At 42.6% G+C, this 14,531-nt stretch overlaps 1 protein-coding gene across 1 annotated transcript in view; it reads right to left on the bottom strand.

Moving 5' to 3' along the window:
* Positions 1 to 716: 716 nt before the first annotated feature.
* Positions 717 to 14,531, bottom strand: part of Shroom2 (shroom family member 2) — a 115,192-nt gene continuing 101,377 nt past the window's right edge. Inside the window, 7 exon segments of the mRNA XM_038317148.1 lie at positions 717 to 3,173; positions 4,945 to 5,217; positions 10,284 to 10,446; positions 11,706 to 11,858; positions 11,860 to 12,032; positions 12,034 to 12,174; positions 12,177 to 12,239. Coding sequence (XP_038173076.1) covers positions 2,907 to 3,173; positions 4,945 to 5,217; positions 10,284 to 10,446; positions 11,706 to 11,858; positions 11,860 to 12,032; positions 12,034 to 12,174; positions 12,177 to 12,239 — 1,233 coding nt within the window. The 3' untranslated portion in view covers positions 717 to 2,906.

Raw genomic sequence — 14,531 nt, 5'->3', positions numbered from 1 at the left:
CTCAGAAAGTAGTAGTATAAAGGACAATGTCATGAATTAAAAAAGAGAGTTGTTGTGGGTATACTAATGCACTTAAGATGTTAATATCTCATTGAACACACTCAACATACATGTTGTTCAATTTGTTTTTAACCATCAGGAAACCATTCATGTTACCACACATTAATTATTACCACTGATTTTTGGTTAGGTCAAAATACACAGCAGCCCGCACCTAGCTAAATCACAAGAATCTTGTCTACCATGCCAATTAGGGATGTGTTTGGCACCTGTATACATAAGGAACAACTATGCTGTGGGTCCAGCCATTTACCACTCCACCAAGGGCTGGGATTACAGGTGTTTGCTGCTGGTATTTGAACTCAGGGCACTATGCTCATACCCTTTCCCTTGGACTACATGCCCATCACTGGTATTTTTATTTTTGTACAAAGCTATAATATAGGAAATAAAGACTTTTTTTTCATTTGAAGAGAAATTATTTATTTTGTTAAAGTCAAGCAAGAGGATCTGTTGATAAGTGGTAAGCATCAAGCACAAATGTGCATTTTTTTTCCAGGGCAGAGTTCAGGGTAAAGCCACAAAAACCGACCACAAGCAAGGTCAGTGTGTATACAGAGAGTTCCACAAATGTACCCACGCCTACGCATGCCAAGGACAAACCATTAGCACCAGATTGTTTCTTATGCAATAGTATCAATAGTCACAGACATATGTACATGGACTCTCTGGAATTCTTGGATCCCTGCTAATCAGACATGGAACAGGCAAGCAGGGAATGGACAATGTTTCAGTACAAGCATGCTAGAGCACTACATATTGTTTTCCATAACAGACAATCTTGGAACAACATGAAAAGGCAGGTTACAGACAAACAAAATTCCACTATTCACAGTTTACACACATATCAAATTTTCACAACACTGTATTTTGGGATAAAGAACCACAGGTAAATAGCCTTGTGTAAATTAAAAACAAAACAGTCTGCAATTCCTTGAAAAGTATGTGAACAGTCAGCATTACATTTTCTGACATGACCCACATTCACAGCAAGGAATGACCAAGTGGAAAGAGGACGCTGCAGTGACAGATCAAGGACTTCAAAAGGTAGAAGTAGCTTTGTTTAATAGGATTCAATACATTTGCAAAGGTTTTCTTCCAGCCGACAAGTGATAGATTGTCAACAAGGCCATCTGTGCTCTGCAGTAGAGAAGCTTACCTACCTCGACTCAATTGTATGGTATCAACCTCTGTTCCTCTGGCTCAGGAAGCATGGATTCTGGTCCTTTAAGACAACTGTGTATGGGAGTGTGAGCTCATGCATATACACATGGATCTAAGTGTGCATGTGTATTCTGGAAAGGGCATGGTTATTGGCAAAAGGGAAATCTTTGCATCTGCTGCAATCTCAAGGGAAAACAAGAATTAAACAATCCCTTGATAGAACAAAGACTAGTGACGCCCAAACATCAAGTCACTAGAGGAGCTTACTCATCTTTCACCATGCATTTAGTTACATAAACTTCTCTTTAACTACACCAAACCTACACACATTTAACGCAAGTTATACACGCCATTGGTGCCTGAACATTTTTCATGTGTTTATATGCCATACACACATTCTCTTTGGTGAAGTGTCAAGTCTTTTGCCCACTTTTTCCAAATGGTTTGTTTTCTACTGTTGGATATTGGGAATTCTTTATATAAATCTTTTATCAGATGTAGAAAGCCATGGAAGTGGGGTATGCTAGTAAACTCAGAACTCAGGAAGTGGAGGCAGGAGGATCAGGAGTTCAAGGTCATCTGGACTACATAGGGAGACTGAGGCCAATCCGGGTTATGTGAGACTCTTCTAAAACAAACAAATAATAATAAAAATAAAATGAGTAACAAATCAGACACATGATTTACAAATACTTTTTCCCAATCCCTGTCCCGTTAACTGGAAACCAATAGAATGACAGTGTTGCTTTAATGAATAACACTCCATTTATCCATCTTTCCATTTCAACTGTTAAGGACAAGGAATCTTGAAACTCGATTTCAAGTGTAAGTACTAATCACTCCACAGGACCTCTGACAAACTAGAAGACGGAATCTTAAGTCTTAAGGTACATGGTATGTAGCTCATGGTAACAGAAAAGTAAAAAGAGACAAGCCACCAATTATCATTAAGGATCACATACACAAAGGAGTGTTTTGAGGGAGAAAACTTCAAAATATTCCACTGGTCTCAGAAAATAAAACACAAGCAATTACATTACGGGTAGACACACTTTTAACCAAATAATGTCACTTGGTTAGAAATTATTTAAGATGTGACAAGAAGGACTATGTGATAATCTTATTCTTGGAATGAATACATCCAATATGCAGGCTGTTCATTTCATAGTTGGTTTTTAACCACTAAAAAACTGTTCATGTTTCCCACATATCAATAAATTACCATCATCATGATGATAAGCCAATGAATGCTCGCATTATTAAATGAAAAACAGAACACATAGTAGCCGAGGCCTGGCTAAATCACAAGGGTCTTTCCTCTCATGTACCGTAGGGATGTACTTGGCATCTACACAAAGGAGGAACAATGGTGTCAGCGCTGCAAAGGAGTGCTTGCATGTATTGTGGGCCCAGCCATTGGACATTCTAGGGGTCCCTGCTGACCAGTAAAGGCGGGCATTCTGTGAAGTCGCATGTAATATGAAACTCTGCTCAGCAAACCAATAGAAATGAAAAACATAAATGAATCATCACATACTAATAGGACATTATTGCTTTTTTACTAGCCTTGTGGCTCCAGAGTGTGTCTCTCCAGAGATGGGCAAATAGGCTTGGATTCACTCTTGTATTCCCAGGCATTAATTTCCAAGGCTCAGTGTCCGACTTCTGCAGGGACAGGTCTCTTACTTGCTTCTCTCAGGCTGTAGGCTGTCAAACAAACACTTGAGCTGCTCTTCACCCAGGTGGATTTTATCTTCCAGCTCTCGTTGCTCGATGATGAGGGCTGACTTCATCTTCACGAAGTGTTCATAGTCAGCCAGGCTCTCCTCACTGAGGTAGTTGGCCAGGATATCAAATACAATGCGCTCACGACGGTCCAGGTTCTCTTTAAGCTCCTTGGCATCCTCATGCTGCTGGGTTAGGATCCTCTGTTTCTCCAACAGTGACTGCTGTTGAGGAAAGGGAGACAGAAAGTCCTGTTGAGGCGGGGCTAAAGACAAGACTCTGGCCAATTCTTTAAAAGCCCTGCAGCTTTTGGAGACCGGTCTGATGGAAACCTTGAAGTCACATGGGATCCCCATAGAAATGACCAGAATGTAGTCTACATGTGCTTTTAACTATGGCCATCTTCTCTACAACTCCTCCTTTCCTCACCCTTCCAGAAGTCACTTAGGCCCCTCTGGATTTCCTCTTTGTCTGTGCCTTCTCTTCCATTTGCCTTAAAATCAGGGACCAGCAGTTACAGAGTTCTGACATGCTTCAAAGAGACAAAGGACTTGGGAATCCTGTTTGTCCCAAAACTGAAAAAAGAAAATACTATAAGTTGAGCCCAGTGGCTCAGGCCTGTAATCTCAGGTACTCAGAAGACTGGGGCAGAAAGCTCATAAGTGAAGGTATGTCTTAGCTGTGAAGTAAATTCCAATCCAGCCCAGACAAATTACTGACACCTGGCCTCAAAATAGAACGCAAATGTAGGATTGGGCTATAGCACAAAGAGGGAGGGGAGTGGAGGGGAGGGGAGGGGACGGGAGGGGAGGGGAGGGGAGGGGAGGAGAGGAGTTTATCTTTCTTACACTACAATTGATGTAGCAATTTAACATCCCTTCCCCCAACAATTCCCCTTCTATATTTTTCTTGGCCCTCTCCAACTCCAAGCTTGCAGAATCAACACTATGAGGAGAGGGGAGGGGAGAAAGGAGAGGGAGAAAGACAGTGGAACACACACACATACAGAGAGAGAGGAGAGAGGGGGAGAGAGAGAGAGAGAGAGAGAGAGAGAGAGAGAGAGAGAGAGAGAGAGAGACAGAGAGAGAGAGAGAGAGAGAGACAGAGAGAGAGAGAGAGAGAGAGATTGAGATTCTAGGACAAGATTAAATTCTTCAACAGAAGGTGGTACAGAGACAAAAAAAAAAAAGGCCAGTAAAGCAAAACCCAGAGCAAGAGCTGCTGGGAAGTATGTGTGGAACAGCTCTTCACTCCTTACAGTGTCTTGCTTCAAACAATGTCTCGGACACACAAAACTTACCATCATTGCTTTTAGTTTATAGAATATCCATGTCCAATAGAAACCCTACCAAGTCTAAGATGAAGGAAGTGAAGAAAGGAAGACATGAACGCACTCATTGTCTTCACACGGAGCCTGGCAGGAGCTCAGGAAAGAGGGGCTGTTATCTCTTACTCAATGTGGCCTGAAACGGAAACTCTCTTTGGGATTCCCATGACCATAGAAACTTTAGAGTACATCTTGCCTTGTCAGGCCTGAGACAAAGAAAGAGATGAGATACTTTCTCTGAAAGAGGGCAGGTCAAGCCAACATCCTCCAAATGGAAAACAAGTGGACATGATTAACGTGTTCTACAAATATTGCTCAAGTTGTGAAAATCACACGGATGCCTGAAAGCTACTGAGACAGCAGTGGGAAAGAGCCAGACGTGTTTCACGGTGGGAAAGAGCCAGACGTGTTTCATTAATAAAGAGATTGATTTTGAAGTTCCATAATATGTAAAGAACAGAGAAAGATGTTTAGCTGAAACATAACCTATGGAAGTGAGGAATTTATCTTCTTCTGAGTATAAGAAAACTGAGGATACATGTGATGGTATATGCCATGCACAGACAGTATGAGGCTTCTAAGAGCTGCCTTTCCTAGCACCCCAAGGATGGTCACTCTAAAACATCCTCACCACTTCCCATTTCCCACACAGACACGTTTGCCAGTACCCGATCTCCAGGAGAAGGACTGTCGTCCAGATTATTGAGGGCATTTTCCACGCGGGCCAAGCGGCCTGACAGTGACAGCAGGAGGTTCACCACTTTGTCCAGGTCCCCAATAAACATCCGGAACTTGTCAAACTCATTGGGTTTGCAGACGTCTTTCACAATGGCTTCTACCTCTTCTCCCAGGGCGTTGTTGGCTTGGATGTCTTCCAGAAGGCTCTCTCGGGCTTCCCGCAGTACCCGCAGCTTACGGCCGATGCTGTCGATGAGCTCTTGCTGTAGGGCACAGGGAAGCATTGAGACATTAGTTAGAATCATCCCAAGCTGGGGCCCTAGGTTAGTATAGCCAAGTCACACACAGTCTGGGAAGAATTCAGCTAGATGTTAGTCTTTGAACCATCAAATAACGGGGGATTTGTAAAACCAGGGAGAGGAAAAGGCCTCCTGGTTAAATATAAGCTTCCTCGTTTGTGTGAGCCAAAGAGGTAGCTCAGCAAAGAAAGGTCTGATGACCTGAGTTCTAATCCTACAACCCACTTGGGGAAAGGAGAACCAGCTCCCACCAGTTGGACTCTGACCACCATGTATGTGCTGTTGCATGCACACATGCACATGCACGCGTACACATAAATGTTAAAAGAAATTAAATGTATATAAAAATGTACTAAAGACAAAACAGGGCTGGTGTATATATAAGTCAGTGATAAAGTATTTACATAGCATTCATGAGGTCTTGGGTTCCAACCTCAGCACCACAAAAAATACACGAATAAATCCAAAAGAGAAATAGGAACCCAGGTGATGGAGGAGGGTCATCTGTCTATGTGTTACTTTCACTGGTTAATAAAGAAACTGCCTTGGCCCTTTAATAGGACAGAAAATTAGGTAGGCGGAGTAGACAGAACAGAATTGTGGGAGAAAGAAAGCAGAGTCAGGCAGACACCTCAGGCAGTCGCCATGCCTCTCCTCTCTGAGTAGGACGCAGGTTAAGATCTCTCCTGGTAAGCCACCACCTCGTGGTGCTACACAGATTACTAAATATGGGTTAGTCAAGATGTGAGTGTTAGCCAATAAGATGCTAAAACTAATGGGCCAGGCGTGTTTAAATGAATACAATTTGTGTGTTGTTGTTTCGGGTGTAAAGCTAGTCATGCGGGAGCGGGGTGGGAACGCAGCCCACTGCTTCTTCAACACCCAGGCCTGGTGCTTTATGTCTTTAATTTCAGCACTGGGGAGACAAAGGCTCAAGGATGATGAACTCCAGGCTGGCCCAGTCTATATAATGAGATACTATTTCCAAACATAAAAACAAAAGCTAAATAAAACAAATTCTCATTTGGTGAATGTCCTGGAATGCTAGAGCTACCTCGGTTTGACTTACAATAGATGCTATTCCGATCTCTGTGTCTGCAAGAATTCATGGAATCTATATGACACCTTGAATGCTGTCATTTTAAGCATACAAATTAAAGACTTACATACAGAGACAGCTTGAATCTATATCCAGCACTAATTATCTCTGTCTTTTAGCAAAACAGCTATCACATGTGTTTATTAAACATTATTTATTTAGTATGTGTGCATGTATGCACGCATGTGCATTCACGCATGCAAGTACATGCGAGCCATGGCACACATGGAGAGGTCAGAGGAAAACTGAGGACTTGGTTCTGTTCTGACACCTTGTAAGATCTGGGGAGTAAATTCAGATTTTTAGGCTTCTGTAAAAGTGCCTCTACCTATATAGCTTTCTCCCAGGCTTGTCATTACTCAAAAGCAAAACAAAAAAAAAAAATGTTAAAAAAAAAAAAAAAAAAAAAAAAAAAAAAAAAGAAAAAAAGAAAAAACAAAAAACCACCAATAAGATCAGCTTGTTAACTCTTCCTCAGAAGAGAGAATAGGGAAGGTCATTAGACCCTTTCCTGAGATTCCAGCCACTTTCTCTGACACATTTCCTATGAACATGTAATACCTCCCCCAATGCATGTGTCTTTGAGAGGGGCGAAATGGCGTGTAGACTAGGACTCCACCTATGTAGCTTTAAAGAAATTGTTATCTAAGCCAGGGTGAGACTTTCCCAGTGATATGATTGTTTTGGGGTCATTCGTGCTCCTTGCAGTAGATCCAGTAAACTCATTGATTCACCAAGCTATATATGGGTAAAACTCATCTTTTTGATGCCCATTATGAAAGGAGTGAGAAATGAGGCACCTGAGGACCACTGAAGTTATGTGTCTTAGCCACTATGTCTCCTTGAAGCTACAGGTCAGGTAGGCTGTTCCTCTTTGTCAAAACCAAGGAGCCAGGGCATCCTCTTACACATGTGAACTAACAAAGAGTCTATACCCACAAAAGACCTGAAATCAATATTGCATTTGGGTCGACACCTTTGCTTTTGGAGCTTTTTAAAGAGAATCAGGTAAACACTATCCCTTTAAAAAGGAAATCTGGTGCACCATGATTTCAGAAACGAAAAGAGTTGCCTTATTCCATGAATATGCCACCTGCCTCATAAATAGTCATTAAAATCCTTTCAAATTTCACAATGAAGAACTATGGGCTACTTGGTGCTTTGGGAAGCCCACCCAATTCATCTTTGCAATGTTTACTTTGCTTAGTTTTGCTATGAAGCCTTTTGCTTCATCTGTCTGTCTCTTGACAGAATTCTTTCAATCAGACAATACTGAAGAGAACCCTAACCAAGATATTACCTTGGTACCCTATCTGTGGTAAGTAGGTGATTTGTTCTTATTTTCTCAGAAAAAGTTTAGCAGATACTGAATACCATGATTCCAGAGGCAATTAGATCTTGGAGCTCTGACCCAATTAATGGTTTTATCTATCTATGGTTTCAGAATTTGAAAAACGAAACTACTGGGAGGTGGTAAAACTGTAGAAGGTGGAGGACTGAGACACTGGGCATGATCTAAGTACTGCATCTTGCCCTTCCTGCAGCTGCTTGTGGCTTTGATGAGTAGGACTATGCCATAGCCACTATTGGATAACTCAGCCATCATTAAAACCATGATTAACAGAAACCTTCTTTCTCTAATGTTGTCTATGTCAAGTGTCTCATCACAGAGAGGTAACAGTAACACATGTAAAGAAACGTCAGCGACCTTCTGAGACACTGTAAGTATAATCTATTGCCTTCCATCTGATAAAGACATTAGTAGGGAAAATATATATGTGCCATAAATGATTTAACATTTCATCTTTTACTTTTCTCTGCAGTGCTGGGGATATAACTCTGGGCGCTGTTCATCCTGGGCATCCACTGTGTTGCTGACCTACACGAACCCATAGCTTGACTGTTTTAAAGTGTGCGACAATGTGGAACTTAGCACATTTATGCTTCTGTGCAGCTACCACCGGGCATTCATTTCTAGAACTCCATCTTCCTCAGACAAACCAGTAAACATTAAAATTATTACCCACCCTGACACAAGCCATTTAAAGCAGTGGTTCTCAACATGTGGGATGTAATCCCTAGGCTGAGTAAGACTATTAGAAAACATGGATATTTACAAAACATGATTCTGTGCACAAAAATAAATAAATAAAATGTAACAAAACTCATCACACTCTGTGATTCACCCAGACCCAAAGCAGTGGCCTCTTGACACAGTATTCCAGTACCTGGTGCTCTTCAGAACCAATAGGTAAAGCACTATACAGACAAAGGTGGTAAAATCATTTTTTAAATTGTTTTTCGGAGGTGGCATTTCTGAGAAAGGGACTTGCTGTATAGCTCTGGCTGGTATCCAGCTGGTTATGGATCCCAGCTGGTTTTGATAATCCCCTTCCTTCTTCCTCCTGAATCAAGGATTATAGGTACATATCACCGCACCTGGATTTTAAAGACATTTTGGCATACTTTGTAAGGTAGGGAGCTAGAGAATGAATCTAGGACCTAATACATGCTAGGTAAGCAAGCATTCTGCCAATAAGCTATGTCCTTGGCCAAAACATGCACTTCTAAATGTATTGTGCTATGAAATAACAAGCCTAACTAGAAAGAAGGAGGAAGAGACCCAGTCAGCAGTCCTCATCAACTTAGACCGTGAAACCCAATATGGACAAGTTCAACAGAACCACCATATATGGGCTGCCCATGTATGCTTCAGCATTGCCAGGGCGTAAAATAAAATAAAATAAAAATATAAAGTTCCCTGTATGTACAGCATAGCCTAAATCAAAATGCTTCGAATTCTGTTTTATGAAGTAAAACTAGAAATGCTGATGTTTTTAAAAATATGGACACATGACTAGAATAAAGTATATATTGCTCCAATTCAAAGTCTCTAAGAGACCATATTTAGTTCACAGAACTCAAAAGGTTACCATTTTCTACACTGAAGATGTTTTTTATTATATAAATAGGTCATAATACTCCCTTCCCTAACATTTCTTACATAATTAAGATCATCTGTGCTATCTTTCAAATCACTGGGTCGGGAGCAAAAGATAACAGTGTCCTTGCCATGACTGCCACGGGTAGACTGCATAAAATGGCCATGAGTTAACTTCCAACCTTCTTTCTTGGTTCATGAAGCTGAAGCCCTGCCTTCTACTGCTTCTCCCAAGACCACCACCAGCTCCTGCCAAAGAGTATCTGTACCTCCTCTACCTTTCCCTCATACAGGACACAGTTCTAGGGTTAGAGCCTGCCTGGCACTACTCTGTTTCTACAATCACGGGCATTTGTCTCTTTCTAGCTATTCACTGCAAACTTTTCCCATGAGGGACTAGGGTGGTATATATTTTTACTTCTTGTAGGTTCCAAGATCAGTGACAGTCAATATGTAAGCAAATGAATGTGGCTATATTTCAATAAAACCTATTCCTAAAAGCAGGTAGAAGTCAGGTTTACCCAGCCTATGTTTAGATGTGTCTGTTTTTTTTTTTTTTTTTTGGCGGTAGCCTAACATATTTCTTAAGAACATAAGTCCCTTACAGAGGGCTCCTTTCTCTAGTCTTGCCTACAGTTGGATCTTCACAGGGCTTTGTAGAAAGGCTATAGCACGTACAATTGTGAGGAAAGGTTGTTTTTATTTAATTTTTTGAGGAAGGATCTCACTGTAAAGATCAGGCGTGAACTTACCGTGGCTGCACAGACTGATCGAACTTGCCACCCTCCTGCCTCAATCTTCTTAGTGTTGAATAACAGGCATATATCTCTACATTTAGCAGGTAGGGAGTTTTGACTGAACAGAGGAAGGTCTCCTTATTCCTTCCAGACTGGTCCAGAACTCCTGGCCTTAAATAATTCTCTAGCCTCAAGCCTACTTGGTAGTTTTCAATTGGAGCTACTGGGCTGAGGTCATATTTGCACTTCTTACCTTCTTAACTGACAGGTCGTGGTCCAAGTCACCCCCTGAATACTCCTCAGGCTCCTGTAAGTCCTTCATCTTGATAAGAAGTTCTGCCTTGGGGGCCGATGTGCTGTAATAGGTAGAATTGGTGGCCAAGGACACGACCCCTGGCACGCCTGTGTCCTGTTTCCTGGGTGAAGAGGCAAACAATTGCTTTTCCCATCCCACCAGTGATTTGGATTAAATCCAAGTCCTTTCATGCGCTAGGTAAATACTTTATCTCTGAGATGCATCCTTTGGCCCTAGGTAACCGAAATTTTTAACAAACAAACTCTTTAAAAGAAAGAAAATGCTATCATATAACATCCTTAAGAGGCAGGTTCTGTAATGGGACTTAAAAGTAGGTGAGAGGCAGGTAGATCAAAGAGACACAGATTAAATACACATAAAGATGCCAGCGTCTCAGGAATCTAAGGCGGGAAGATTTGGAGTTTAAAGCCAGTCAAAGGTAACTGTCTCAAAACAAGACAAAATAAGTAAGGCTTATAGCTTGGTGATGACAACTTGCCTACTATGTATGAAGACCTGGGTTTCTAGTTCAATATTATCAAGAGTGGGGTAGAAGGGAGACAGGGACATGAGGATGGCATATTCCTACAACCTAGCATTGAGGAAGCTGAGGTAGAAGAATCAAGTTCAAGGGAGCCCCAAGTTCATAGAAAGACCCTACTTTTCAAACAAATAGATGGACAGGCATGCGATCTTCATATTGAATATGGAAATTAAATGAGAACACCACACAGCTGAGGAAGCGGACAGTCGGCCTCATGCCAACAAAGGGTTTCTCGGGGTCAGCACTGATGATATCTGGGAGCTGTCTCATATACGGTAAGATCTTTAGTCGTTTCTGCTATGCTTCCACTAGATGTCAGGAGTGTTCCATTCTCCAGTGGGCATCATCTTGCCTCTGTTAAGCCCCAAGCAATCAAATCCAGGGACGGTGGAGGAGGACTGAGAAACCAAGGACAACGGCGATGAGCTTGGACTCTACAGCATGGACGGGCTCACTGTGAGCCTTATCCGTTTGGTTGCTCACCTTCCTGGACTTAGGGGGAGTTGGGAGGACCTTGGACTTAACATAGTGAAGGGAACCCTGATGGCTCTTTGGCCTAGAGAGGGAGGGAATAGAGGTATGGGTGGAAGGGAGGGGAGGGAAGGGGGAGGAGGAGGGGAGGAGATGGAAATTTTTAATTAAAAGATGAGGAAAAAAAAAAGAAAAAGAAAATTTAAAGACTTACCAAAAAGCGCTAAGTACTGGGGACCCCAAGGAAAACCATCACCTCCCGTGAGAAGCAATCATGATATCAATACGCCCCTAAGTCCCTTCTTTTACTTCTAAGCCTAGGAGATAGGGACTGATAAACAAGCAGGTGTATGCCATCTACTCACTGGTCCTCTGTGACTCTGGGTGAGGGGACTTTGGGAAGCAGCTTCCTCCGCTGCTGAGCTTCCTCCAGGAGGGATTCGTCTTTGGGGAAAATCCCTTCCATCAGATCCATGGTGGTCTTGATTTTCACGCTAGGGTCCAGGATGTCAGCCAAGACTGTCTTTTCCCACAATCTCCCTGGCTAATTCTTCAGACTTCAAGTCATCCACGGTCTTCTCCTTTGCCTTGCCGTAGTTAAGTGAGGGAGGGGAGGAACAGCTATCTCTGACGGGAGGCACTGGGGTGCTGGGCGGCTGGGGCTCTGGAGGGCGGGCTCTATGAGGGGCTTCCCACCTCCTGTCGTGTGTACACACAAGAGCGGGAGTGAACACTGCGCTGATGTCCTCAATGTCTTGATCTGGTCCTCTCCAGCCCACTGGGCAGTTGGGGCAGCTCGGCTGGGCACGCAAGACTACTGGCGGCTCTCTTTTCTCGGGCTGGCTTTCCGAGTGCACGATTTTTATGGGCACCATTTTCATCACCGTGGTGTGGTGTCCCTCCACACCGCTCGATTCTGTAACGACAAGGGCTGGTCTTCTGAGATCTTGACATGTACAGGTTTCCACCTGCGATTCACAAAGGGAGTCCTAACACAAAGACCCACTGTCAACTAGCCAAATCAAAAGACAAAGCAGAGGTTGGAAAATGGTCCTCGTTTACCCCTCACATGGTCTCTAAATGTTCTAGCAGTTCACTCAAAACTCTGCCACACACCTATAAGCATGTGAGGGAGAGGTTCTGAATGATACCAAACCTGTTTAATATTCATTTTGTTTCTTAAGAATTGGGCATGAACCCAGGGACTTAAGACAAATGCTCAATCATATGAGCAAAATCAAGCACACTCCTTGATTTTGTGTTTTTATTATGAGGGCAATACAAAAAAAATGCAGTGCTGGGCAGTGGGTGGCTCACACCTTTAAGCCCAGAACTCAGGAGGCAGAGACAGGTGGATCTCTGTGATTTCGAGGCCGGCTGGTCTACAGAACGAGTTCCAGGACAGGCTCCAAAGCTACAGAGAAACCTGTCCCAAATAATAATAAATAAATAAATAACCATTTAAAAAAGCATCAAAACCATTTGTTAAATCTCTCTGTGTCACTATGAAGCCTACCAGTAATTCAGTATAATTCTAATGAGTTGAGATGCTAAGGCACTGGAAACTGCCTGTATGAAATGTTATGCAGTTTCTCTATCACAAGAGGTCACCTTATTGTTTTCCTATTGCTATAATAAGAACGTGTATGCAGCACCCAAACGTCTAGGATTTTTTTAAAGACAGGTCTCATTATTAAGACAATGCCCAGTCTCAAACTCATAGAGATTCACCTCTGCCTCCTGAATGCTGAAATTAAGGCATATGCCATTGACGTCTGGCCTCCTAGGTTGAAATTTAATACCCTAGGTGTGGTCTTAGGAGAAAGACCTTAGAGAAGTGGTGTGTTGGAAATGGACTCTTCTAAATGGTATTAGTGTCTTCACAGATGAATGTTGAAGAGCTTCCTGCCTCCTTTACCATGTGAAGACACAGCCGTCTATAAAACAGGTTTCTGAATTTGCCACACCTTGACCTTTCTCTTCCATTCTCCAGAAACATAAGCAAGCCACATCTGTTGTTTCTAAGCAACTCAGGCTGTTGGGATTCCATTGAAGAAGAAATCACCAGACTAGGATAGCTTCTCTGTAGATTACTAACAATGCTGCCAATTGAAAGATGCTTTATTTAAGACATAAAACACAGTTGAGGCATACACAGCAAGTCCTCTGGGAAGACAGAACATCGATTGGACAATTGCTTCCATCAGAGTGGCCTATAGGCAAGTCTGTGGGGGCATTTTCTTGATTAATATTTGATGTGGGAGGGTCCAGCCCACTGAAGCTGCTGGTCCTGGGTTGTATAAGAAGGCAGGCTGAGCAAGCAATGAGCAGCAAGCCGGTGAGCAGTGTTCCTCCACGGTCTCTGCCTCAGTTCCTGCTCTTACTTTTCTAAGGGTGACCTAGACATTGTGAGGTGAAAGAGATCCTTTCCTCCCCAAGTTGCCTTTGGTCGTGGTTCTTATCACAGCGGTAGAACCCTCACTAGGACAGAGATGTAATAACAACATCAATGATGTCCTTTCTAAAATGGCTTTTTATTATTTGAGAATTTCATACATGCTTATGCTTTCATCAAGTCCCCCCACTATTCCTTCCCAATTTCATGTTGCTTTTTGTTTTCAATAAAACTTCCAAGTCTACTTAGTGTTGTTAGTATGTGCTTGCCAAAAGCTACTCAACAGGGGGTAGGACTTTGTGAAGCTCCCCTCCATCTATGCTGGGATTTGTCTGGCTTACTCTTGTACATGCAGTCACAGCCACTGTGAGCTGATATGTGCAGCTGCCCCATCCTGTCTGGAAAATAATTTCATGTAGTCATTCATTACCTCTGCCTCTTACAAGCTTTCCAGCCACTCTTCCACAATGATCTCTGAACTCTGGGAGAAGGTGTGATATCATGTATTGTAGTGATATTTTGTTTGTAACATAACAGGTAAAGCTTGCCTAAAGATCAGAGTGCAGAACTAAAACACTAGTTAGCCATAGAGGCCAGGCAGTGGTGGGACACACCTTTAATATCAACATTGGGAGGCAGAGGCAGAAAATCTCTGAGTTCAAGGCCACCCTTGGCTACAAGAAATTGATCCAGTCTCAAAGAGAAACAGAGCTGGGTGGTGGTGGTTCACACCTTTAATCCCTGTACTTGGGAGTTACATGCCTTAACCCGAGCACTAGGGAGGTAGAGGCGGGAA

This window comes from Arvicola amphibius, chromosome X (genome assembly GCF_903992535.2).
Source record: "Arvicola amphibius chromosome X, mArvAmp1.2, whole genome shotgun sequence".
Classification (NCBI taxonomy): Eukaryota; Metazoa; Chordata; class Mammalia; order Rodentia; family Cricetidae; genus Arvicola; species Arvicola amphibius.
This window is presented reverse-complemented; position numbering and strand designations above follow the sequence as displayed.